This window comes from Xyrauchen texanus, chromosome 2 (genome assembly GCF_025860055.1).
Source record: "Xyrauchen texanus isolate HMW12.3.18 chromosome 2, RBS_HiC_50CHRs, whole genome shotgun sequence".
Classification (NCBI taxonomy): Eukaryota; Metazoa; Chordata; class Actinopteri; order Cypriniformes; family Catostomidae; genus Xyrauchen; species Xyrauchen texanus.
The window spans coordinates 20,594,517-20,622,475 of NC_068277.1; the positions used below are offsets into that span (position 1 = coordinate 20,594,517).

Sequence of the window (27,959 nt, forward strand, 5' to 3'; positions counted from 1 at the left end):
CTATGCAGTTTTTCTCTTCATATTTTCATAAATTCAAATGAAAAATTCAACAATTACGGCAACTGGCAGGCTGGAAATGTTTGGTAGAATTTATGAGCATAGTGTCCCTGCATACTGTATACACTGTTCTGTTGTATAGCATGATAAGAATGGAAATAGTCCATGAAGAGTTGGACAAAATCAGATAGGCGAGTCTATTCACTGCTCAGGTATTGCAGCCTTTCAGCTGGTTTTGTGCCATAGCTGACAGGGTTTAATTCACATCAAAGCTAATGTAGCAACCTTTCATTTACTTACTATTAGTGGTATTCACTACAGATTTGTTGTGCCACTCAAGTTTGAATTGAAATGTATAATGGTATTTGTATTTTTTTTCTCTCTTGGATTGATATTTTCTGCTTGTATTATTCTCATTTGTAAGTTTCTTTGGATAAAAATGTCTGCTTGAATAAATACTTACACTCACAAAGAAGTTTATTAGGAACACCTGTACAACTACTTATTCATCTAATCAGCCAATCAGGTAGCTGCAGTGCAATGCATAAAATCATGCAGATCTGGGTCCGGAGCTTCCATTAATGTTCACATCAAACATCAGAATGGGGAAAAATGTGATCTGAGTGATTTAGACTGTGGCATGATTTTTGGTGCCAGACGCGCTGGTTTGAGTATTTAAAAAATAATTTTTTAGCCCCTTTTCTCCCAATTTGGAATGCCCGATTCCCACTACTTAGTAGGTCCTCGTAGTGGCGCGGTTACTCACCTCAATCCGGGTGGCGGAGGACAAGTCTCATTTGCCTCAGCTTCTGAAACCGGCAGTTCACGCATCTTATCATGTGGCTCGTGGTTTGTGTATTTCTGTAACTGATGGTCTCCTGGAATTTCCATGCACAACAGTCTCTAGATTTTTTTTCAGAATGGTGAAAAAACTAAAACAAAGTTCTGGTGATGGAAACACTTTGTTGATGAGAGAGGTCAATATAGAATCGCCAGATTGGTTTGAGCTGACAGAAAGGCTACGTTAACTTACATAAACACTCTGTTCAATTGTAGTGAGCAGAATAGCATCTCAGAATGCACAAAACGTCGAAAGGGTGGATAGGCTACAACAGCAGTAGACCATGTCAGGCACTTTATTAGGAACATAGTGTTCCTAATAAAATGCTCAGTGAGTGCATAATTATTGTTTAATACAAAATGTTACAGCATGATCACTTTGGTTCAAATAATTATTACTTATTTTGCTGGCTTTTCTCAGCTGCATTTCAAGTGAGCCACAGTCAATTGAATGTGTTTTTTCTTTATTATTTATATGTACATTAATCTCTTGAATAGTTCTTGCATTCACTATCAACAAAACACATATGTACGAAGCCAAATTGCATTAAAAAGTAAATATACAAACACTTCAGAAGTCTACCTAGTTCTTTCATTTCTTGGTATGTGTATTTTCTGAGACACAGTCTTTGAAAAAGATGCTCATGCTTTTGTCCATGTCAGTCTGATTTTTCAGAAAGGTCTCCAAAGCCTTCAAAGACAATTCTGTAACACTGTGTCCCACTATCTCATTCAAAGCATATGCTGCATAAGAAGGCAACATGTACCGTACTTCATAGGGCGAGTTTCGATCATACCGTGGACAGCAGTAAGCCGACCACAAGTGCTTTGGGACAGCTATGCGATCCTCCCTTCCTTTTCGAATGGTTACCCCTGAAACGGTCACCCCAGACACCACATAGGCAACCCCACGGCAGAAGTTATTAAGGCGCCGTCGGACCATATCAATATACGCAGTCCATGGACCCTCTAATAAGTCTGTAATCTGAGGGACCACATTTGTGAGTGTATAGGTGGCTGCTTTGTCCTGATTGTCCGCCTGGTGCTGATCAGGGTTAAGTGGGCCACGCACGTACTTCACTGCATCATCATAGTCTGCTAGAAGAGCCTGGCTCTCTTCAATCAGTGGGTCTGTTTCACCACTAGACGGCAACACTCTCATGTTCCCACTTTCATCAGCAGAAGCCAGCTGTTGGCGGCAATAAGGCAAGAAACTGCATTATATTGAGGGAATTTTAAATGCACATTTGCTGTTATGTGATGTAAGCCATTTCACTAATCTAAAAACAAAGCCTTTTTTTATTTTTATTACATTTTATATGTTTTTCATCCACAATTAAATGTAAAACATAAACTGCATTTTAAATGGCCCCAATTTTTATTTTCATTAATCTCATTCTCTTAAAGAAATAATCTTCTTAAAACAAAACTATGGATATCTGCTACCTGTGGTTCATACATCCAGGGTGTGTCCATCCTCCTTTGTCCATCTGACTTTTTGAAGGTGTAAGCTGAGTAAATTGCCAGTCTGCGACTGCTGTCATACAGTGTGGCATAACGTAGTTTATCTCCGTAACGTTGACATATCCTCCTCAGATTGCCACCTCGGATCCCTGTGGGTGCTGTATGTTTATAGAAGAACTGACTACATTCTTTAAAGCTGTCAGAGACTGTGGTGCGTGCCACATGCAACCCTAGCAACAGAAGAAATGTTAAGAGTAAAATCTTGAAAAGAGCCATCAAAGCAAGTATCTAAATACGAAGCTGATAAACCATCAGTTGTGTCTGAAACAAAATGTCAATTTTTTAATGCAAAGACAGACTGGTCCATCTGTTCTTACATGGTGTTCCACGTCAGAATGATAACATGGAAGGGTGAAAGCCAGCACATGCAAAGCATTACCTCCCTTACCTGCATGTCTGTGTAATGACCAATAAAACGTAAGCACAGATCATTGCCTCACAATAATTTACGATAAATGGCATATGGATTTAAATGGGAGATGACCACACAGTAGGTATTACATCATCATATGCATTTGTTTAGGAATAATCACGGCATATCTATATAACTATCAAAAAGCATACATTATGCGGAATCAAACGCAACATCAATGCAACACTTAACCGGGTGATTAGAACATCTGTTCTAAAAGTAGTTTTGTCGTTCCCTGTGGCATCCCGAACAGGGCTAGGATTTACCAGAAACGCCATTCCCCCTTTTAAGTTTCGTTTAATCCAACTCGAAAACGTTAGATTACTTTCATTTCGCGATCGGACCAAACCACTGAAAAAACACTATTGTTATCCATTATTTTTTGCAAATCGTAAGGTAATGTTAATTTAATTTGGAGATAAAACCAATGAAAAACAAAATAGGCCTACTTCGCAAAGCACTTAATACAGAAGGGTAAACGCTATGGCAATGTTTTTGAAAAAAGCTTGTTGACTAAATGGATGAGTCTGTTTTAAGGTCATACCTTTTTTAGGGGTATAAATCTGATCAAGTAGTTGCGTTTCTAGGAAAAGCTGCCACGGAGTTAAGATACGACTTCAAAATGCTGAGTTCGTCCTTCATTTGATTAGTGGATGAGAGTTGTAAGTAATCTTTGAATACAATGATATATGACTTCCAGTTTTCCTACAATACGAAGATAATTGTAAGTGGCAAACCACTTGCATTCTATATTATTTTCAAACCATGAATTCGACATTATTTTTGTTTCAAAGTTTTTTTGTTTTGTTTCTCGTCCATCTTATTTAATATGGACAATTATTATTATTATTGTGATTTCAGACTTGGATAATAGATATTTGTCATAGATTACCTATTTTATTATATATTTATTTCATGGATAAATTAAACAATTTTCAATGTGCACAAAGATGCTTATGGCATGGTTTGGGTTATGTCAGATAAGGTCCCCCCCCTAGAATTTATCAGAGAGTAGGCCTATCCAACAAACACATTTACGTTGTGGCGATATTGCTGCCACGTTCCATTTTTACTTTGCAACGTTTTTCGCTTGGTGTTCTCCACGTTGTGACAACGCAGAAATTAAGACTTTGCTGTAGCAACGTTTTGGAGCAACATTCAGCAACTGCAAGACGATGGCTGTGGCTGTGTCTCGTTTGTCGGCAGCATGTAAGTCATCGAGGCTGTCTCGTTTCAGAAAAGCGAGTAGGACACTTCGAATGCGACCTTCTTTCACGGGAATTTGGATAATAATAAAAATATTAAAATAATAATAATAATAATAATTTGGAGGATGCATCCAATGTATCCTTATTGGGCGCTCAAAAAATAACAACGCTAATTTGCCCGTAAATATGACGTTCAAACCCAGTGTTAATTCCCAAGTTGAAGTAGGCCTACCTCAGTAGATGGGTGCAGAGCATAGCCTATAATGTGTATAATTATATTAGTATATTATTAAAATAAAGTATTAGACTAAAAATACACCTGTAAAATCCATTTTAGGCGGGGCCTAATCCTTTCTGTTAACAAATGCTATTGGCTGCTGATCAAATCCTGTATTGATTGGCTGCATCTCTTCGAATCTTGTGATTGGCTGTTGTTGGACGTGGATAGACAGAAAGCTGGAACTTTTTATTTATTTTTTGACAAGAAAATGACAGCCAATTATGTAAATCAGACCAGAAGCTTTTGGCCATAGGACATAAAATGAACAAGTGTTCCAGAGTCTCATCAGCTGCCTCACAAAATTCACAGGGATCTACTTGGAACCACTTGGAACTTGTACACAATCCTCTATAATAATACAAACACATTCTAGATTTAAAAAATCATTAATACATTTGTTATTACATTTACTGTAATGCAAATTACATTCATTAATTACTAGATTTGGTAAGGTTGGTTAAAGTCTTATTCTCACATACATCAATGTGTTTTGGATTAACTGTAATAACGGTATTGATTTACACATTTTATTATATTCTCTATAAGTGTGGTTAAGATTATACTTGAGCAAAAAGGCAATATGTTCCAAGAAGTTACCATTATCATCTAATATATCATTCCAAAACACAATACCCGTCTCATACAATCACTTTTAAACAATGATTTCTTATTATTTGTAATGACCCTGTTATTAGGGTGGACACATGGGGAGAAAAGTTGTGGGTAAATATAATTTTACAGTATTGGAGAAGTTGTTTCTGGAAGTTTGATAATTTAATAGGAATCATAGTTACCTAAAATAAATTAAAGCCCACCTATTTTATTAAATAGAGATCTAGGTATGTGAAACCACATAGAATAAGTTTGTGATATGATTTCAACCATTTACTCTTAAATACCCCAAACATTGATTCAAAGTCCAAGGCGTTGATACCACCCTTATCATACTCTTTCACTAACTGTGATTTCCTAATATAATGTGTTTTATTTTTCCAAAGGAGGGAACTGGGAAGATTGGGAATCGGATGATGGCAGACATTAAAGATTTACTGTTTCTTTCTAAATTTCTCCGTAATTTCTTACAGCTGTAAGATGTTTTGTGCGTTTATATATATATATATATATATATATATATATATATATATATATATATATATGGGTTTTTTTCTGTCTTTGATAATAACTGAAAATAGGTGGAAATACAGAACACAGAAAGGCATTTAGTGAACCTGTTTAGAGGTACCCTGAACGCAGGTCCATCTAAGGTTAATGTTGAAGGGAACATTCGTTTTTCACAAAATGGTAAGTGTAGATAGCTAGACGTCAGATAGTTCCCAGCTTGTTAGTGTGCCAATAGCATTTGTTAACGGAAAGGATTAGGCCCCGCCCCCGCGTGTGTACAGATCTGTGCGCGTGTGGGACTTGTCATTACTCGCGGTTTTGTTATTTCTGCTCGCGAGTTGTTAATTTGTGTGCACAATCATATTTTTTGTGCTAGAGTTTGGGATTTGCAAGTTCTGCAGGTTTACATTTTATGTGCGAACTGTGTCATGGTGCTCACACTGTTGTAATTCACTTGCGCGCTTGTGTTTATGCGCTTGCGCTGTTTTGTCCAACATGTAACGCTATATGTGCTGTCATAGCAACCACGTGACGTTCCGTTTCCGTTTGTCCTACGAAGGCTGTCTCATTTAAATTGAGGCTCGTTTAAAGAAGAAACTAGTTGTACTGCAACCTTCAAACGACGCGTCCTACCTAGCATGCAGCCTTCCAAACGAGACACATTTTCGATGTTTCAAACACAATTTGGTTACTCTTGATTACCCTTTTTAATTTTTTTTCAACAAATAAAAATATTTTATTAATCAAATAGGTATTTCAGTTACAGCAATACTCAAACCAGCCCATCTGGCACCAGCAATCATCCATGCGATTATCTAATCAGCCAATTGTGTGGCAGCAGTGCAGTGCATAAAATCATGCAGATATGAACAGGAGCTTCACTTAATGTTAACATCAACCATCAGAATGGGGAAAATGTGATCTCAGTGATTTGGAATGTGTTGGTGCCAGATGGGCTGGTTAAAGCTGGATACATAAACATATTTAAACATCTATCAAATTTCAGGTAAATAATTATGTAGGTTACTTTTTATTTAATTTTAGGCATTTAATGGGACAGGAGAAAGCAGAAGTGACAGGAAATGACATAGAGAAGTTGGGAGTAACACAGATGCTACCATGTAGAGCTTGTGCAGGCCACGTCTATGACTACTTACTTATTTAAAATGAGAAGAGGTCCACTAAACCATACTGTACATGTGGAATAGCCGGTCACTGTAAAATTAAATATGTCAAACTTAGTGTCATATCTAAATCAGCTGTACGGCACACAAAAAAAATGACATGAACACCCACCCCCACTGATTAATTTATAGCTGATCGGTGTAAAATTACATTATACAATATATAACATTATATAAGTTCCAGCACTCAAATCTGATTGTTACACAGTTGCAAGAAATCCCTTAAATTAATAAAACACTTGGTTATAATTGTAAGGCTCTAGTCAATAAAGGTTTTCTTGCAACTTGCAAGACTGCTGCTATTTAATATATGAGACGCTTCACTGTTTGTATTGTTCCAAATAAGAGTTTGAGAGTGCTGCAAAGAGCTAGTGGTGCAGATTTTGATTAATCTCAGTGAGTCAAGTCTTTTGAATGCATTCATCAAAAAGATTTGTTCAGATTCATTCACTGATACATTTAGTGAACATTTCTGTTACAGTTATAGTCCATTTGGCGGCAACAGATTATCATCATTTAACAAGGACATGTCAGATTGTAAGCATTTCTGTTAAGAAGGTTGAAATGCTTGTAATAAAAGATATTCATTACTGGTATTTAAAGTCAATTAAATTTAAAGCCACCCCATGTCAGTGAGTGACTTGATTTACATTTGACATTGCTCTTTGATGAAGAAACAACATGGAAGTAAACTATAGCAAGTACAACACATAAACAGTATGATTTGTCTATTTTCCTTTGGGTGTACAACTGAAATTATGTTGCGCATCTATTTAGACTCAATAAGTGCCTGAGAAAATACTTGTAGCTTCAGTGTAGATTATGTGTTATGTGTTGCTCAATATGTGTTTGACAGCTAGTTGTGTCTCATGAAATACAGTGTGAAAGTAATGAGTCCTGTTCTAGATCTGTCCTGATTTGTTGCATTATCTCTTTGATATTTGAAAAATAAAACATAAAAATATATACAAAATATATTTTATTTTATTATTTTCTAATTGTCTTGAAAATATTTTGGAATGTTTACACTATCTGGGCATTTGGTAGATCAATTTTTAATTTTTTATCTTTTATTGATCTACCTTATATACATGCCGGTTCTCTAAAGACCTGAATATTTATAGGGTGTTTGGTGAAATTCTCATGCATTTAAGAGTTAAAATAGTAAAGGCAATGAAATCATGAAAAATGTTTGATTTCATAAGACATTTTAAACACGTCTACATCAATGTATATTGTGGTTACTCCCCTGTACAATTGCAAGGTATCTCATCCTAAATTATTTTCAGTGTTGATAAAAAAATATACAAACAAGGACAACCTGAATGTTTCTTCTTATTTGTTACTATAAAGGGGAGGTTGTTTCAGGGTTGGGGAGGTTGAGGAGTAACCCTATTGGCTAGAGAGCATTGCTCTAATGCATGCGATTCAGTAGCATGGCGTTATGGTATAAGATTCCCATACCGCCAGCTACTGATGCAGCATCGAAGTGACCGACTTGAAAGGGATTGTCTCGGTTATGACTGTGACCTAGGTTCCCTGAAATGAGGAATGAGTTAAGGGACTTAGAGATGGCTCCACCCTTCAGTCGAAAAATCTTGACAAAATGGAGCTGTGCTCTGGCACATAAGGGACTGAGTGCCAAGCACCATCTGCCAATAAAATTGTGTGATTCCAAAGAGTTCCAGAGATCGTCACTCCTGGGAGAAATTCCCATAGCTTCAACTACTAACACAAAGTCTTGTTTGCAGTCTTAAAGAGATGTTCATTTTTTCTCAATCATGGCAATAATGACAACGTGGATGATGGACAGATACAAAGGAAATTATTTCAAAATGGCATTTGTCATGTGTTGCATATGCTATTTAAGCACGTTATTAGAACTTTGGAGGGTAAAGATGTGCTTGCATGCGTTTTTGAATCTCCCGCATTGTGCAAAACAAAATTACAAATTAAAAAAAAATATATATATATACACACACTGTATATTATACAATATTTTAAAAGTTGTTGGAGCCTAGACGTTATGGTGGTAATGTCACATGAAGGAAGAGCAAGTATAATCAACCTTACAAATTCCAAATATTATAATATTTATAATTTGTAAGGTTATTCCAAACATAAATAATATTGCCTTATATTCTTCATGATTTGCATAATCCTGTGATATCAGACTCCGCTCCACAATCATTCTTTTTTACATTGCGCCTCTGTATTTTATAATGCATTAAAGTTGAACACATAGAAGCATAAAATCAACCCGTTCTTATGACAAGTCATAATAATTAGTATGATATGGCAAAATCGACTTTGCGACTTTTAATAGAGAAAAATAAACGAAACAACAAACAATGTTATAATGATTTTTTCTAAACTTAACCCCCTAACCAAAACCTAAACCTAACCATCATGTCTAACCCTTACCAAACAAAATCTAAACCATGATTTTAATAGGAAAATAACCTTTGGATTACAAGGAAGGAAGAAAGAAAACATTTAGTTTTGGAACAAAATGAGCAAAGCTTTTAAAATGTTATCGACATACTATACATCCGTCATTTGTATTGCATAAATAAATATGGAAATAGTAGCCAAAATGTTTCACTTTTGTTCACCTTTCATAAATAAGGTAGGAGGGTAACGACAATTTAATATTTGTATTTTTACCATTCGTTGTTCTAGGAATATAAGCGGTTTTCCACCAACAGGTCGAAATTTTCTGTGCATGGTGTGTAACAGCGGTTCTCTTTCAAACATTCGTGCGGTATCTCACTATGGGAAAATGCCTCGTGCATGAAATCATGGAAGCAATTTTTATAGCACCACGTCTGTCCAACAACAGACAAGTCACAGCAGTGACCAGGAAGCCCAGTCTTTCTGATATAAGCCACTGTCAACTGCCTTTACGTCATTCTCGATCACTTCCCCATGAAGATCGAGGTAGAAGCTATCCTACAGCAGAGTTTTTGGGATTATTGCCATTTAACTGTTTTCAAGGACGAGCCATTGAGGTACGTCACTAAATGTGGTTAGTTTTTTTCAAAAACTGTAAATTGTCAGAGAATTTACCAGCATGTTATGGTGGGCAATCTCTCTGTCGTCTCTCTCCATATTATCGTTGAGGTGTTATTTATCGCATTTAGTTAAATAAATCAATTTGAGACAGGAAGTGATTTTCTGCCTCGAACTAACAATTCGCAGTGAGTCGAGAGGATAATCACTGGACCGTGTCCACCGCAAAACCAAGTGGAGAAGGAACCTTCTCGCATGTGTGTTTGCGGGTGCATGATTTCGTCCTAGAACACGTACGCCCTGTGCATTGCTTGCCTGGGGGTAAAACATGCACATGCAGCCTTGGCTAATTCTGAGATCTACTTGCACTGCGTTAGATTCCCGTTAAGGGTTCATGAAAAGAGAGTGCGAGATATTATGGAGGAGGCTCGCCAAACCTCCCTCCTTTTGTTATGTCTCCGTTGAGGAGAGTCTGCACGCAACCTCCCCCAATGCCCAAAAAAGACGTCATGTATTTCCTCACATCCCTGATGGGGGAAGCGACGTAATTAGCATGGGAGCAGGCCACGCCAGCCGCAGCCTTTTCTATCTATGTTTTCTCTCCACAGAGTATTAGATTCTTTTTCATTCCTATTCTTTCAGGAGGAAAAGACCCAGCGGAGACCACATCCTGCCCAAAGAGGAGGTCAACATGTTGGCACGGTGGTAGGTCCTGCCTCGAAGGCGAAGCTCTACCAAAATGCTGGCCATGGGCAGAGAGTGCTCTGCCCAAGGTAGACGTGGGTCTGCTGACAGTGAGACCATACCGTGGGAAATACATGACAGGAGGTTACCTGAGTAATCGGTACCTGTGGAGCACCAATCCCAGTACAGGGCATATTAGTGCCCATAGTGTGTCTGGCTGCGAACTCCTCCGCCGAATTTGTGAGCCACAGTGCTAGGGAGGAAGGACATCCAGGGTCCACAACTTTGTGAACTCGAATGGGGGTAAAAGCGCATGCTTTCTTCTCAGGGGAGGGGAAAGGCACTATACGCAAGCGATACACCTGGCCAGTTGTTCCGTATTACCAAACTCTACCTATTCGTACCTGACAAAACACAGGATGAAACTGGCTCAACCCAGAGATTGTAAAATCTCGCAAAGGTTTTGGGTGCAGCCCACCCCGCTGCTCTGCAGATGTCTGCTAGAGAGGTGCCATATGCTAGTGCCCATGAGGATGCCACACTCCTAGTAGAGTGTGCTCATATTCCCAAAGGAGTGGGCACGGCCTGGGCCTGGTATGCCAGAGCGATGGCATCCACGATCCAGTAGGCAAGCCTCTGTTTAGAGACAGCGTTCCCTTTCCGCTGTCCGCTGAAGCAGACAAAGAGCTGCTCAGAGCGTCTAAAGTACTGCGCGTGATCCAAGTAGGTGTGCAAAGCACACACTGGACACAGCAATGACAGGGTTGGGTCTGCCTCCTCCCAGGGCAGCACTTGCAGGCTCACCACCTGATCCCTGAAGGGGGTCCTGGGGACCTTGGGCACATAGCCCATCCAGGGTCTCAGGATCACGTGAGAATCTGCCAGACTGAACTCCAGGCAAGTGTTGCTGACAGAAAACGCTTCAGGTCCCCAACCCTGTTGATGGAGGTGAGAACAATTAGGAGGGCCGTCTTCAAGGAGAGGGCTTTCAGCTCGACTGAATCTAGTGGCTCAAAAGGGGTTCCCCAAAGGCCCAGGAGGATCACGGCGAGATCTTATAAGGGGTAGAGGCATTGCCTGGGATGATTCAGCCTCTGTGCGCCTCTGAGAAACCTGAAGATCAGGTCGTGCTTCCCTAGGGACTTACCGTCTACTGCATCATGGTGGGCCGCTATAGCGGCTACATATACCTTCAAGTTGGAGAGGGACAGCTGCCCCTCAAGCCTCTCCTGCATGAAGGAAAGCACTGACCCACCTGCGCATCTCTGGGGGTCTTCAGCTTGGGAAGAATACCAATTCGCAAACAAGCGCCACTTCAGGGCATAAAGCTGCCTCATAGAGGGAGCTCTGGCCTGACTGATCGTGTCTAACACTGCTGGTGGTAGGCCACTTAGGTCTTTTGCATCCCATTCAAGGGCCAGACGTGGAGGTTCCAGAGGTCTGGACGTGGGTGCCAGATGGTGCCCCATCCCTGAGAAAGAAGGTCCTTCCTCAGGGGAATCTGCCAGGGAGGTGGTGTTGCCAGAAGTGTTAGCTCCAAGAACCAAGTCTGGGTGGGCCAATATGGGGCCACGATAGTGACTCGTTCCTCGTCCTCCCTGATCTTGCACAGGGTCTGCGCAAGTAGGCTCACTGAACGCATATTTGCGCAGCCCCCCCGGGGCTATCAAGGGGGGCTATCGAGGGGGGCTCCCGTCAGGGAATACCAGAGTGGGCAGTGGGAGGATACCCGTGAATCTAACAGGTCTACCTGTACTTTGCCAAATCGACTCTAAATCAGCTGGACCACCTGGGGATGAAGTCTCCACTCTCCACTGAGCGTCGCCTACCACTACAGTGCTTCCACTGTAGCGTTGAGACTGCCTGGGATATGAGTGGCCTGCAGCGACCTCAGCCGCTGACTCCAAAGGAGAAGATGGTGGGCGAGTTGTAGCATGTGAGGAGAGCGTACGCCGCCTTGGTGATTTATGTACGCTACTGTCGCTGTGTTGTCTGACCGGACCAATACATGCTTGGCCCGGATCAAAGGCAATAGCCTCCGCAGGGTGAGCAGTTGATGTGCCCACCCAGTCGCGGTCCTGTCCAGGAACCAACGGCTGCTTGTCCATTGCACATGGTGCCCCAGCCCAACTTGGAGGCATCTGTGGTGACCACGACGCATCTGCTGTAGGGGAACTCCTGCCTGAAAGAACATGAGGTCTGTCCAGCGGCTGAATAAGTGGCGGCAGAGCGGCATGATAGCTACGCGATGTGTGCCGCGGCACCACGCTCACCTCGGGACTCGAGTCTGAAGCCAGTGCCGAGGAAGCCATATGCCCCAGGAGCATCTGAAAGTGTTTCAGTGGAACCGCTGTCCTCCGCCTGAAAGACTTCAGGCAATTCAGCACCAACTGCGTACTCTCGCTTGTGAGGCGCGCTATCATTGAGACTGAGTCTAACTCCATGCCGAGAAAAGAGATGCTCTGAAACGGGGAGAGCTTGCTCTTTTCCCAGTTGACCCGAAGCCCTAGACGGCTGAGTTGCCTGAGCACCAGATCCCTGTGCACGCACAGCAACTCTCGAGGGTGTGTATATATAGTTTGGATATGTTTCATAAAATATTCTGTGTCAGTTTGTGTCAGACAGCATATCTGCAATCCGGCTTTTAATCACAGACCAGTCACTGACTAGTTGCTGACTAAAAACATGAAAAGAGATGAGCTTGAGTCATGTGCACTAGCCTTTACACAATCCAATCAATATATGATTAATATTTGTGTAGAAGTTGTGTAAATGATGCATAAAGTGTATGATTTTATTTAATGTAAACACGAAATCAAGCCACCGTTTCAATTAATCAAAAGTGTACAGTTATTGAATGTGTATCCAAATGTATGTATTTAAAATTAAATCTGTTTTCTCTTTCAGTTTCTCAACCAACCTTAAAATACAGCTGCAATGGATTGTCCCAGTGAGGAAGAAGTAAGCATTAATTCTTCTTTCTTTCTTTCTTTCTTTCTTTCATTCATTTTCTGTGTTAGTTTTGCAAACAATGTGCCATATATTTTTTTTAAACATTTGAAGCTTTCAGACACATATTTGGATTAGGATATTGACCTTGGTGCATGCCACTAATGCTTGAAAAACTTTCAAATGAAGGAATATGAAGATGCCAGTGAACACCTTGAAGACGAACAACAAACCCTCTCTTCAGAAGAACATTCTAGTGTGTCATTTCAAAAGGATGAAGTTACCAAGTTACACGGTACCAAAATTAACCAGTTAAATAGTTATATCTGAGTTCATGGCAAATTCACCACTGATTGATTTGACATACATGTGATATTAGTGGTAAACTTGCAAATTTTACCAAAGGTTTACTGCAGGTTCACCGCTACTGGTGAAGAGCTGCGAACTTCTGGCAAACATTTGTGCCGACTTACAGCAAATTTGCATGTGAAAATAATGAGTTACAAATTTGTGGCAGTTTTGTCTTAAAAATGTCTTAGTTTCATCATTGTGTAGTTTCAATAAATATGATTGTAAATTGTGTATAAAAATAAATAATTAAATAATAATTGTATTTATAACCCCAGTGAGCAAACCGAATAAGATGTTGTTTAATGGAGAAAAATAACCTTGGGAGAAACCAGGCTCACCATGTGGGCCAGTTCCCCTCTGACTAAACAGCATGAATATGATGCCAATATTAGTTACTGTATCAATGTGCAGTGCAATTCATGGTTTAAAATTTGTTAACTAAGTAAGTGTCAAGGGCCAGTGTTTAAACAAAACTTAAACTGTAAGTTTAATGACTAATGTTTTTGAGTCCATCCTGGATTAACTTTTTTGCTGTCATAACAACTCAAAGTAGATAATGATATCAACCTTACTAACCTCGTCTTTATCTTCATATCATACACCCCCTCCTCCTGACGGGCAAGGCACTGTCAAAAAATTACAGCTCTGTAAAGTATTAGCACTATGGAGCTAGATTTTTATTTGGACATTTTTACAAATTTCATACGCTAAACATAAAATGATCCACTAAAAACATACGCTGATGTGAGTGAAGACATATTTGAGACCTTTTTCCAAAAAATGGGGTAAAAACTCTTAAATATTTTTAAATTTGTCTTATATGAACAATGTCTTGAACAAAAGATATCTCAGATTTAAGAATAAGAATGAAACCTTTTCACACTTTCACCTTCACAAATGGAAGTTGTCATAGTTGGGTAAACTATGGCAGTGATCGAGAAGAACAGAAATAGCCATAAGCAGTTGCTCACAGGTGGAATTGTGAAACGCTTTGAAATCTGAGTTGTACCGTCACTTGAATGATTACACATCACAAGTGACACAAGAATGTGTGTTTGCCAGGGTTAGAAGTCAGATGGAGCATATTATGGGTCTCTTCACTCCTTCACAACCTGGGTTGCCCCATCAGGTATTAGTTTCACCAGGTACAACTCACAGATTTATTAATTGTGTTCATTTTTTTTGCATTTTTGGTGACATATTTGTAGATAGTTCCTTTAATACATAAATATGTGGCTGCTGATTTAATGCACAACCTCTCAATAATAATACATTTTTATTATCTTACCTTCGTATTCGTGCAGATAAACCTTGAAAAACAACTTGCAACCATTTTTTAGTTTAGATTTAACTGTTGATGGACAATGCAGTCAACATCTCCAAACATAAATGGAGGCAAAACTTTTAAGGACTGTTAAATCACATACACTTCCGCATTGGCCATAGTTGCCTTTACCCAACTATGACAACTTCGACGTGTGAAATGTGTCTATGGTCGACTTCAATTGTAAGTCAATGTTAAGACAAACTTTCTATAAATGGAGAAACTCTCCATTCAAACTCTTCCTAGGAGTGGTCGTCTTGCAACAATTACTGCAAGAGCAAAACATCCTTTCTAAAAACACTAAATAAGAATGAAGTTAATGGGAGGACACAAGGGCTGGGTTTTGATACAGATTTCCCAAATCGATTCCAATTTAAAATCGTACATACGAGTAATTATCTATCTAGCTAATACTGTTAATTATAAAGGGGACATTCTAATTTCGTACATTATGAAACAATTTATTTATTACCACATGCATGGATGTAAAAAAAATGATGCGTAGAAAAACAAAAGATGCATACTGAGTGAGTTTGATTCATATTCTGATAATCGTTCGTAATGATAAAATTAAAGAGTTGCATGGCTTCTTTAACCTATCTGTGCCATGTGTAATTAGAATTAAATCTTTCTTTTTTGTTGTTTTTGATTACCAACTGAAAAGATCTGTAAAGAACCGAAATGGAATCAAAAGTTTATTCAATAAAAAAAGGATGACACATTAGATGGAACAAATAAAACGAAACCTTTACTCTCAACTCGCAGTGATATTATCTTGTTGCTGTGTCCTTGAACAAGACACAAATGCTTCACTTACCTAGGCTATGTGCTGAGCTGTTGTTGGATGGCTTCTCTCTGGAACTTGTTGATGGAGATGCTTTAAATATTCCTCTCAGATGTGTCAGTGATGTGCTCCTGGGAATTGTCCCTGTAATAAGTGCACTGTAAGTCGCTTTGGATAAAAGCGTCTGCCAAATGCATAAATGTAAATGTATCTTCTTCGGCAATATAATACTCAATCACTGGTGAGTAAAATCTGAAAAAATAACCAACCAGTGGCTTATCACATACATTTTTAGTCACGTAACGCAAAATTTGGTTAAACATGCGGGTGATTTACTTTAATTGTTGTGTGTTGCCATAGAGTAAAAAGATCGATCTTGGGATTCTACAAATCATTTTCAGAATCATTCAAATGAGGATTGTGATTAATCTAAAAAAAAATTATTATAATATAATTTCCCAGCCCTAGAAGACACAGGGGAAGCCACTGCTGTCAAACAAACAAACAAAACAAACAAACAAATAAAAAACAATGCTCCACATTTGAAGTAAACAAAGAGAACCTACAGTTCATGTTCCACAATGCTCCTGGCATAACATCCTGTTGACAGTTGAAACCAAAGTTTAGTTTTTTTGGTAAAAGCCCAACACTGTGTGTCTATAAAAAAGGGTCTGCATACCAAATTTAAAATCTCATCACAACAATAAAGTACGGCACAATTATAGGAAGCGCTTGGTCATAATGCTTACAAAATGGGGGTCCACCAGTTAAAACCAATGGTTCAAATATTTTTTCCACCTTGCACTATAAATGTTTACAAGGTGATCAAAATAGACATAAAAAATACAATTGTTTTTGTGTTATTGAAGTATCATTGTTTTGTGCGGAGACTGATTGATTCTCGTTTCCGCAGATGTACCAGAGCCAGGGGAAATTTTTGTGCAGTTTATTGGAACAAGTTCTGTTACACTTGCTTGGGATTGTCCAGAAAACATATCAAAATTTGAGTTGACTTACTCCTGCCTCACAACTACAAAGACATCTACTATCTCAAATGTCAAAACCATAGAGATTGAAGACCTGTGTCCAGGAACTGAGTACACTTTCAGCCTTGTTTTAATAACTGAAAATGGAGATCGAAGTGTGGGAGTTGAAGTGACTACATGCACCAGTAATAATATTTCAGTCTATACATGCAGTGTTTTAAAGTGTTTCATTACAAATGACAAAAAGAAAGTGCTGCAACATAAACATTTCCCATTTTCATTGCAGAGCCAGTCCCACCTTCAGACTTCAAAGCTGAGAGTGTTGGTACCACATCAGTTACTCTAATTTGGGATGCATTTAACTGTATAGACAAAAAGTTCCATGTAGTCTGCTGCCAGAATGGAAAAAACATTCAGGAAAAGATGACAGAATCAGACACCGTGGTTTTCAGTGGTCTACATCCTGGGAAAAAGTACTCTTTTCACAACACAACAGTGCTTCCAAATGTCAGAAGTAAAGAAGCAGTGACATTTGCTCAAACCAGTTAGTATGATTTTTAAATGATATGTAAAATTAGGATGTGATTAGAAACAAATGAAGATGAACTTTTTTTTTTTGCCAACAGAAACAAACCTTAAAAGTCTCTTGGGTGATTTAAGGTTGGAGCAATACTATCCAAACAAACTTTCACTCAACGCTGTACTACAGATTGACAAGAGGGCAGTGACAGATGAGTCAGTCCAATCATTATCATCTTTAACATGGCTGTTCCTGAAGAAACTGATGATGGTGAATGTGACCGCAAGAAGTGTCAAATGTTCTCTTTCGTCATCTGATGAGACTGAAGATTTGTCAAGCTTAGACATTTACAATGATCCAATGGATTTTCTTAGTGATCAGAACAAGAGCGTAAACCCTTTAGACATAGTGACTGCACTCTTTCTTTGTTCAGATGGTTTCCTACAGCAGGAAATGGTCTCAAAAATGTCAATGTGTCAGTTCTCTGTACCTTTGCTCCTTCCTAACTGTGACACTAAACAGTGCACGTTCATGCTTTGGGCAATGAGAGATATTGTGAAAAAATTTAGACCACACTCCTTGTCAGATCCAAGAGGCTTTGTTGAAGACAGAATTGTTTACTCTCAGCTCCCTCTAGTGTCTTTTGTCAGACTTGGTGAATGCAGCATTTCTAAATCTCAGATCTTGAACAAATTGCTCAGCAACCCACAACAGTATCATGATACATTTGTGCATCATGACATGGATTGTGGAGACATCCCAAGAAAAATATCAAGTGGCTTGGTGGAAATTAGTTGGTATCTACCATGTGGAAACAAAAACATTGATATCTTTCCAGAACCTGTGGCTGTTGCAAACTTGAGAGGTGACATCAGCACATTTGAAACACAGTACTCTTTACTTTGTCAGACCTCCACTGCAGTTTTTGTGTTCTTTGACAATTTGGAGACAAACTACAGGATGCTTACCAATCAACATGCTAAGGCACACATGTTTTTAGTGGGAAATGTACATGGGAACGCCTTCAATTTGGAGCAGCTAAAACAAACAGCCACCGAAATGAGTTTAAAAAAAAGCAATATAATTCTGAAGACCAAGCAAAATGATGTGAAATTTGTCAAAGATCTGCATTCTACAATAAACAACATTATTAGTAGTTTCCCAAACAGAGTATGTTTGGAAGAAATGGAGACTATAGCACATGAACTTGGAATTCTGGTTGATGAAGATGGTAAAGAATGTCAGATGGCCAAAAGAAATGCTGATTCCATTACAAAACATATACAGGATACACTGCAGTTCAAAGAGGATCAGCTTCCACTACAGGGTAAAATCTGGAAAGATTTGGCAAAATTGGAAAAAGAGGAATGCAGACTCAGGAAAGCTGGTGATCAAAACATTGAGCGATACAAGAGTGATCTCCAGATTAAAAAGACTGAACTTAGGAAACAACAGGGTCAATATGATATCTCAGGAGCAATGAGTTGCTTTGTTAGTGCACTAACAAGCTCGAGCCAGGAGAGGTCCTACTTCCTGAAGTGGATGCGGATGAACCTTGACAATCTCTCTCGGAAAAGTCTCTCTTGCCTTCAAGATCAGTACAAAGAGAAGTGCCAGCATTATTCAGAAAACAAAGAGGACATTGCAAAGCTTGATCAGCAGATCTCTAACAGTTCCTTAGGAACAGAGCACTTCTTGCGTGAAATGGGTCAGCTATATGAAGCCGCGGTGTCTCTTCCAGAAAACTTAGAATCACGTAAACAAATGCTTCACTTACCTAGGCTATGTGCTGAGCTGATGTTGGATGGCTTCCCTCTGGAACTTGTTGATGGAGATGCTTCAAATATTCCTCTCAGATGGGTCAGTGATGTGCTTCTGCATTTAAACTGGTTGGTGCAGCCCAATAATAAAATCATAGTGATCACAGTTTTAGGAGTCCAGAGCACAGGAAAGTCCACCTTGCTGAACACCATGTTTGGAGTTCAGTTTGCAGTCAGCAGTGGAAGATGCACCAGAGGAGCTTTCATGCAGCTGATCAGAGTCACAGAGGACATCAGAGAAGAACTTGGCTGTGATTATTTAGTTATTATTGATACAGAAGGTCTGAAATCCCCAGAGCTGGCAACACTAGATGATAGCCATGAACACGACAATGAATTAGCTACACTTGTGGTTGGATTGAGTGATATCACAATTATCAATATTGCAATGGAGAACTCCACAGAGATGAAGGATATTCTGCAGATTGTGGTCCATGCATTCATCAGAATGAAGGAAATAGGCAAAAAACCCATGTGCCAGTTTGTCCACCAAAATGTAGCTGATGTATCAGCACATGACAAGAACATGAGAGATCGGAAACTTCTGCTGGAGCAGCTGAATGAGATGACAGAAGCTGCAGCTAAAATGGAGAACAAGGAGGAGTATAAAAGTTTTACCGATGTGATGGAGTATGATCCAGAGACTTGCAATTGGTACATCCCTGGACTCTGGCATGGAAATCCTCCAATGGCACCAGTGAACGCTGGCTACTCTGAGTCTGTTTATGACCTTAAAAAGAAAATGACTGCCATAATTGCAAAATGCAAAGACAAAAGATCTGGAATCAACATAACAGAATTTTTGGAATGGACAAAAAGCTTGTGGAATGCAGTCAAATATGAAAATTTCATATTTAGCTTCAGGAATAGCTTGGTGGCTGATGCATACATGAGACTGTGCACAGAGTTTCATAAATGGGAATGGTGTTTCAAGAAACAGATGCACTCTTGGTTAATAGAAGCTGAAACCAGAGTGTCAAATTTTGAGATAATGAAACTGAAATCAGACAAGTACGACTTGCAAGATCTTTTATGCAAACTGAAACAAGAAGCTGCCACAAAGCTTGACACCTTGGAAAAGGCCACTATGGAAAACCTGTCCAAATACTTTGAACAAACAGAGGGTCATATCTATCTTGTGGAAAAATACAAAGAAGATTTTGTGAGTAGTGTAAAATCTCTCAGGAGGGAAACTGAAATCTCTCTGCTGACACAGCTTGGGGAAACAGTGGATATCAGGAGAGGAATGAATAATCTGGACAACATCAAGAAAACATTCACTGATACAATGGAGAAAAAAGTGTTGGGTCTACTGGAGGAGTTGCGGAGAAACAGCAGCTCAGAAAGTGATGCACACAAGACTGACAAGGAACTTGACAGATTTTTTGAAAAAATATGGCAAGAAACTGTCAATGAGCTGTCATTTAGTGGCTTGAAGAGGACAGACATATTTGATTGTGTTTTCAGGCAACTTTGGGAGAACATGAAACAGAAAGGAAGTTCTGTTGCAGTAGAATTAAATCGAGTGAAACTAAAGGATTGTGGCACAGGGGCCTTCAAAGTCACCAAAGAATTCATTCTCAAAAGATTTTGGCAATATTTGACTAAAGATAATTCTACTTCGAACTTACAGGAATTGGCAGATAATGTAATTCAGGCATGCTCTCAGTTTGTCCTGGAGAAGACTGAAACAAAATCAGATTACCACAACAACTACATTCAAGAGATCCTGAACGTAATTGATGAAAGATTTGCTTCTAATAAGAAAATTGGATTTTCAGAAGCATTTGAAATATCCCTCAAAATTCACATTTGTGGCTTCTCTGCAAGACAATTTCAAAAAATGCATGATGATTTCATTATGGAGAATGACCCACGTAGATGCCTTGATCAGTTTAAAGACAAATATCGGAATGATTTCAAAGACCTGTTCCACGATCGTGATCAGTGTCAGAGAAAGGCAGAAGAATTCACCAATCTGTGCTTGATTCCTGCAGTTGAGACATTCATCTACAGCTCATTGGGTCCAGACATTGTTGACAAAATGCTTCAGGGTAAAAATGCATTTCAATTCAGCACCCGCTCATTTTTCCAATACTCACTCTTAAAGCAGCTTGTCAATGAAGATAATTTTAAGCAGTATGTGAAATACATTTTCTCCTATGAGGATTTTGTTAAGGGCTGGATATTAGATCAAATCACTGAACAGTTTTCAAATGGACATGAAATGTCTGATTTGGAGGAACATCACCTAAGAGGAATCACTAATGAGATACTGGAAGCAATCAAAATGGCACAAAATGAAACAAATCAAGATGGAATAAAAGGATTCATCCATTGCATTTGTAGGAAGCTTGGACAAAAACTACGAATTCCCAAGGATGCACTTGAAACAGTGATTGTACTAAACAATGCATCTCAAGAGTCATTTGCTTGCTGGCTAACTCGATCTGTAGAGGAAATGGAACAGATGCTGAAGGAAGAATTCAAGAAAGACAACTTACAGCTCAAACTGTTCAAACTCAAAATAAAACCTCAGGATGAGCTGTTCAAGCGAGTGTTTGGATGTGGGAAACAGTGTCCATTCTGCAAAGCTCCATGTGAGGCTGGTGGAGAGGCCCACACAGATCACTGTGCTTCAGTACACAGACCTCAGGGACTTGGTCAGTGCAGATATGTAAGCAATGAAAAATTATTGACTAATATCTGCTCTACAGATGTCCACAGTGAAGGAAAGTTTAAATGTGCTGAGACTGATTTTGAATACCATCCTTACAAAAGATACAGAGAAATCTTTCCTGACTGGCACATCCCTGCTGATGCAAGCATACAGGCCTCAGACTACTGGAAATATGTGATGGTTCGGTTTGCAACACAGTTTGCCAATGAATACAATGCACGTCCTGCTGATATACCCATCACTTGGAAATTAATCACAAAGCAGCAAGCAGAGAACAGTCTCAAAGATTCTTTCAGCATCAAGTAAACCATCATGTTCTCTCTCAAATGTAGATTTTAATTTTGTGATGTGGCAGCACTTCCTCCGTTCACACTAAAAAAATTAAACAAAATGCGAAGGCCACCAGTAACATGGTCATCAGAACAAATATTAACAATGTTTATAACCTTTCCTCAGTAATATGAATTGTTGCTTGCAAATGGCTTCAGCTTGTTACCAACAATACTACTTGTGTCTATACTGAAGTAAAAATGAATCATGCAAAAATAAAAAGTAAATGAATAAAGTGAATGGCATATGTACGATGAGGAATGTCTCATATGTTAGTACAAGTGGTTAATGGATTTTTATTTTTGTTGTTTGTTGTTTGATAGATATAACTCTCATATTTTACAGTGCATATTGTGTGGTAATAGACAATTTACTACTTATATTGTAACTTTTTATTCTGATCTACATTTTATTTTTTATTTCTTTATAATAAGATGCTATGTATACAGTATACAGTGGGTTATATACTGCATTATTACCTTGATACTTCTGTGTTTCTTAGCAGTAGAATTCTAAACCATGAATAACAATTTGTATGTTCGTAGATGAAATACACAGGTCTTGATTTTGATGTATTGTCATTTTGACAGATTTGATTGGGCCTAATATGAAATGGGTTTTTCTTTATTAGTGTTGTTATGTCTATTTTATCCAGCTGGATCTAATGTTATTGTCTCCTTAAGACAAATCACTTGTGTTGTAGTATTCCTCACTTACAAGTTTATTTGGAATAAAGTGCTTGCTAAATTAATTAAAGTAAATACAATTTTATGCTTTATCACATCTAATACATAAGTAAATTGAGTTTGATGTTTGTGTATAAATGTATTTTTTATTATTCCAAGTAATAAACTCTCTTGTCTCTCAGATTTGCCACTCATTTGCTCTTAAATCAAACAAGTACATCAGTTGTGAAGGTGAATATCTGAGCATGTTGATCTCATAGTGAATAACTATTGCCAGTGCACCCCGAATCACATACCTGTACACTATTCAATGCCATTTGTAGTGTAAGTAGAGCGAGTAGAATGTTAACATTGAACATGCAATGAAAAGATGTGTTTTGCGAGTACCCGTATGATGCACTTCTTCATCCGACAAAACGGAGTGTGAAATGTTGGACACTTCATGCACTCAATGCTTGCAGCTTGCCTTAGGTAATGGAAGGGGCAGAGTTACATGTATTATTTGAGATATAAATGTTAAATTTAGTTTTGATAACATGCTAAAGATAGTGGCAGGACATCACTTTCATTTGAAGCGTCACTTCTGTCAGCTGAAAAACAACAAATGCATTCATTAGAAAAAACATTAATGTTCTATTTCGGACGAAACTACATTTTGAAAGTTCAAACACCAGATGGCCGAATGCAAAGTGCATAGAGCGTCATTTGGGACACAGTTTGATACTCACTGTTGGGAGGTAAGGTAAAACATTTTCTAAGGTTATTGTTTGAAAACACTTCAGGTAAGACATGAAGTTACACTTGCAGTTAATATGTACTTGTATTACTTATTGAATGAGTGATTTAGATGAATTGTAGCTTGATTAAAAGGAAACAGAGTCTGATGTCTGGCTATGAATTTCTTTAATATTCCCCAGATCAGAGTCACAGTATACAGTGTATTATAATTTCTAAATTAAGAGAAATCACCTTATTCATATATTTTTACCTTTTCTTTTTAAAAATCATTTATTAACATGTTTATTCTTCATCTAAAGTGTGGCTTTCTGATTCTGAACATAGAGTAAAACAGGGCAACAGGTGTAAATTTGCTTTAGGTCACAGTCAAATTGTATTTTCTATTTTCAAAACATGTGCTTCATTTATTCGGTTATCTTTAAACCGCCAGACATACTGAGATCCTCTTGCACTCTTAATTCCATCTTTATTATGCCATTATTTCACAAATTCATTCAAAATGTATTAAATGTACTTGTGTAGTGTAAAATGTGACCATAAATGTATACATTTATTCATTTTATTTATAGTTATTTATTAGTTATACATAATATTAGTTATTTCACAAAGGCGTCTAGTGTCTTTTGGTAAGAATTTAATGCTACAGTGAGTTCATGTCAGCAAAGATACTTCTCATATCTACCATAGTTTCTAGTGTTTCCTCTGCCTAAATAAAATATAGGTCATTGTCCATCTCCATATCAAACATTTTATAAGAACTAGCAGGTTTTATACTGTATCTGAAATTCCGGTTAATCATACTTGTGCAGAAATATGACTAGCTGTGATGATTCAAGTGACATAGATATGCTACATGATATTTTTATGCTTAAATGCAAGAGCAATAAATCATCTCCATCCACAGATCCAAAACTAAATGAAGCAGCAGAAAGAGAATTTAACCTCTTGTGAATGAGATTTGTCAATTTTGCTGGTGGCAGAATTACAACTTGCACCTGTTGTCCTGATCACAAAGTATTTCATATTTCATTTGACCAGAAAAAAATAAAATAAAACAAAAACAAAACATCAAACAAACAGGTAACTCAACATTTACAAATATTTTCTGCTGTTATGTTCTTACACTAAAAATGTACAGTTAAATTCAATGGTTCTTTCTCTCACTGTACGCCTACTGAAGACCCAATGAATGGCTCATTATGGATGTCGAGTCTTTATTCTGTATGCACCACAACATCACACTCTAGTGGCTGAGTGTACAAAAACAAGCAAGAAAAATAACAAAACATCCTGAACTCATCCCTTAAATCAGTATTGATTATTAGAACTGAGGCTGTTTTTTGTACGCAGCTATAATCAAGTCCTCAGCTTGTTTAAAATGGAGGTCAGTTATACCTACAACCACATAAAAGTCCACAAATGATACATATCCACAGGTTCAAACTATACTCTCAGACCTCAAAACAAATTTATCATAGTAGCTGTTGTTTGTGCAGTCTTCCCCCTTGTTTATTGTTGCTCCACTGAGTTTTTAGTCCATTACTGCAGAAAATGTTCACTTTGCATGGCATACTGAACCTCCAGTATACTTGCTCAGCAATGCAAATAGTTTCTTCATGTTATAGTATATTGTGCAGCATAGTGGCTAAGTTTTTGCTCCATCATATTGGTTCTGTGTATGACAGAGAAATGTTCTGGATATCTCAGACAGCTGAACCGATAGCGAGACACACATTTCCTGACACACCCTCATCCTACCGTTACACATAGCAGAGACATAAAAGTGAGACAAACCAGGCATGAAGAGAAGTGATCATGTTAATCACATAGTTAATGTTTTGTCTGGTGATTTTGATTGGAAGAAATTTAACTAGAAACTGTTTAACCACAATCCCTGACTTTCTCTTTGCTGTGCTTGTCGTAAACCAGAAAGTCAGGTTTTCCATGCAGACAGATGTGTGATATGGAGAAATGTGGTCAAACACCTCAAACTGAAATATATGAGGTGCTTATAATCTTCCAGCCTCTCACAATGGACTTACAGAACCCCATACAAACAATTTTACATGTACAATGGCATATATCTAGGTTGTAACAGTATGAATGAGAGGGGGGCCAGAGAAAGAGATAAATAACAAGGGAATTTTTACAATAAGCAGCTGGTGGAGTCATTGACTTTCTCTTGTACCTCTCTCTCTCTCTGACACATACTATTGCAAAAGACTGTTGACATACAGCTTAATTCACACACTCATGTTAACACAGATGGCAAGAGACACACTAGCTAGAAAAGACATTTACCATGTGTACACAAAAGCTGCTTATTATTTGGGCCTTCGAATATCAAATAATGGTGTTCAACAAAGAGCAAATATATAGAGAGAGAGAGAGAGAGAGAGAGAGAGAGAGAGAGAGATGTAAAAAAGCTACATGTGCATTTGCCATTTGTGGTTTCTAAGTATCTGACAATAAACTGACCTGATCATCAAAGATCGCTCTGGTAGTTCACTAGTACATTACATGTGCATCACTACCACTGCCATTGGTCGACTGATAGCTCTCACAACTATGATGTCATATTTGTTGCTTTAAAAATATTTCATGCATAGATCCTACCAGGCAAACCATGTAAATATATATTTCATTCTTTTATATATTTGTCTATATATCTATACATACAAAAATCTTTCTAAGAAATAACACATAGCCAATCAAATGTGTGATAAAATGACATGGAGAGGGAGAGAGAGAGAGATAGATAGAGAGAGATTAGGTTGGCACTTTTGTCAGAGGTTCTCATTTTCACTTATTCTCTCTGTCTCTTATTACAAGGTATGATTTAATTCTTGTCACAAGACTGCAGGTTTAAAACAACATATCCATGTTTTGTCTTCCTACAATTTGTGTAAACAGAATCCAAGTTTACAGATCACATTCAAACAGTGCTCACAGGGAAGATAAATAATTTGGTAGTGACAACAATGTAATGGAATAACAAAGAAATGGACGAGTTAAAGTAGATAAAGAGATGCACAGATCTGCACTCTGCCACTTTAGCGAGAGAAAAAAGTGGGAAAAAGTTCTAATTTCCACTCATGACATCAGATGACCTTAGTCAATTATCAACCAGTCACTGCCTCATTTATTTAAGGACATTGTTAAAAAATAAACAGCAAGCAGAAATCCGGTAAGGGGATTAGTCACCGCCAGCCAAACTTGTTGCTCACTGTAGAGTTAGTAAACAAAGCTCCTCTAGTGTGTACAACGCTTAGCAATTCTCTGATTTTTGTCTATGAGAACACCAACAAGATGTACTGTTGCTACCTTGGTACTGAAGCCAAGAGCTTTTTAGGTTAAAGAGCTCGAAAGGTGGACAGAGAGAGAAAACTGGATATGTGTGAGAGCTTGTCCTCTCGTCTTGGGGATGGTACTATACACGGGTGGTGGAGTGTGGGTGGGGGAGGGTGTTGTTGTGGCCTATGGTTGTGGGAAAGGTGTTGAAGGCATGCAACGGTTGCATGCCGGTGATGGTACTAGGGATCATGGTGATGGTATTGGGGGTCATGAGTGGCACATCGTCAGGGGCCCGCCTTAGGGCCAACGTGTAGTCGGGTGGGCATGCGGGTCGTAGAATATCATGCGGTCGCAACGGCTCCATGTCATGGTGTGCGTCGTGCTCCGAGTGCTTCATTTGCAGGGACATGATCTCCTCCTCCTGGCTGTGTGCTAAGTCATTAGTCGTTACGCCTCGTTGCGGGGACAACCGATGCCTTCGCATCTCATGCCGTTTATCACGTTTGTAGTAAAGAGCGGCGAAGGCCAGGATGTTCAGGAACAGGAGTGATGCGCCAATTGCTACTGTCGCGCTTAGTTCAGTGGAGTAGTCCCTGGTTTCGCTTGGGAAAGGTGAAAATCTTGGCTGCTCTGAGCCATCTGGCTCTGTTTCTGAAGGGAAGGTAGGGAAAGGTTGACGTGTTGTGCGGGGTCCTTGGACCTTCCAGTGTGGGGTACGAGCTGTCCCTGGAGGCAGCCGGGTTGTGGTGGGGCTTGGGAACTCCTCGTGGAGGTTGTGGAGGTGAGGAACAAGTTCCAGCCAGAAGGCAACTTTGTTTGCTCGGTAGTTGTCACGGATGCGAGGCTTAAGGCCAATGTGCAGATACTGCTTGTCCTTAGAGTTGAACTTTGTCCAGATCACTTCCTCAAAGCGATTGGGCTTTGTGTGGATGAACTTGGTGTCCTGAGGAACAGGCAAGTTTGGATCCCTGCAGAAAAGAACCAAAGAAAAATAAAAAATTAGATCTCTTTGATATCTCCTATATCTTAGACAGAAAATATGATTAAATTGAGAGCAAATCGAGAATTTTCTTAAAGCTGGGTGTTCACTATGATTTGTACGTCCCTTTACGATTGCTTGTTTGACTGTACGATACGATCCCAGTGAAATCTTGGGAAAAAGCCATGTCACACTGTGAGACATTATGTCAGACTGTGTGTCAAGTCTTTGGTCCCAATAATCCCGATTGACAGC

The 27,959-nt window shown here is 38.8% G+C and overlaps 3 protein-coding genes across 5 annotated transcripts in view; 1 reads left to right on the forward strand and 2 right to left on the reverse strand.

Annotated features, from left to right (window-relative positions):
- Positions 1–1,346: 1,346 nt before the first annotated feature.
- Positions 1,347–3,840, reverse strand: si:dkey-85k7.11 (endonuclease domain-containing 1 protein). Its single transcript, XM_052139963.1, has 4 exons — positions 3,812–3,840; positions 3,318–3,388; positions 2,284–2,531; positions 1,347–2,026 (listed from the first exon to the last, which is right to left on the reverse strand). Exons 1-4 carry the CDS (start codon positions 3,838–3,840, stop codon positions 1,430–1,432), a joined length of 945 nt encoding a protein of 314 aa, XP_051995923.1. The 3' UTR covers positions 1,347–1,429.
- On the forward strand, positions 3,328–22,786 carry si:dkey-85k7.12 (interferon-induced very large GTPase 1). Its single transcript, XM_052149478.1, has 6 exons — positions 3,328–3,435; positions 13,171–13,224; positions 13,402–13,507; positions 16,585–16,842; positions 16,944–17,201; positions 17,284–22,786. The coding sequence occupies exons 2-6, from the start codon at positions 13,201–13,203 to the stop codon at positions 21,981–21,983; spliced, it is 5,346 nt and encodes a 1,781-aa protein (XP_052005438.1). The 5' UTR covers positions 3,328–3,435; positions 13,171–13,200; the 3' UTR covers positions 21,984–22,786.
- An 800-nt stretch (positions 22,787–23,586) lies between these two features.
- The window catches only part of LOC127658405 (neuroligin-2-like), a 257,469-nt gene continuing 253,096 nt past the window's right edge, over positions 23,587–27,959 (reverse strand). For all 3 annotated transcript variants that reach the window (XM_052147698.1, XM_052147681.1, XM_052147688.1), the window contains one exon: positions 23,587–27,693. In XM_052147698.1, the coding sequence (XP_052003658.1) occupies positions 26,862–27,693 (832 nt within the window). In that variant the 3' untranslated portion in view covers positions 23,587–26,861. The remainder of the gene's footprint in view (positions 27,694–27,959) is intronic.

Bases quoted from the DNA above. Each gene is read 5' to 3' on its own strand.
- si:dkey-85k7.11 (XM_052139963.1), bottom strand. From the start codon at position 3,840: ATGGAACGTGGCAGCAATATCGCCACAAC. The intron at 3,389-3,811 runs GTAAATGTGTTT...AGCATTTTGAAG, and splicing joins GGCAGCAATATCGCCACAAC to TCGTATCTTAACTCCGTGGC. The intron at 2,532-3,317 runs GTATGACCTTAA...TTCTGTTGCTAG, and splicing joins GATTTATACCCCTAAAAAAG to GGTTGCATGTGGCACGCACC.
- si:dkey-85k7.12 (XM_052149478.1), top strand. From the start codon at position 13,201: ATGGATTGTCCCAGTGAGGAAGAA. The intron at 13,225-13,401 runs GTAAGCATTAAT...TTTCAAATGAAG, and splicing joins ATTGTCCCAGTGAGGAAGAA to GAATATGAAGATGCCAGTGA. The intron at 13,508-16,584 runs GTACCAAAATTA...TCGTTTCCGCAG, and splicing joins TGAAGTTACCAAGTTACACG to ATGTACCAGAGCCAGGGGAA.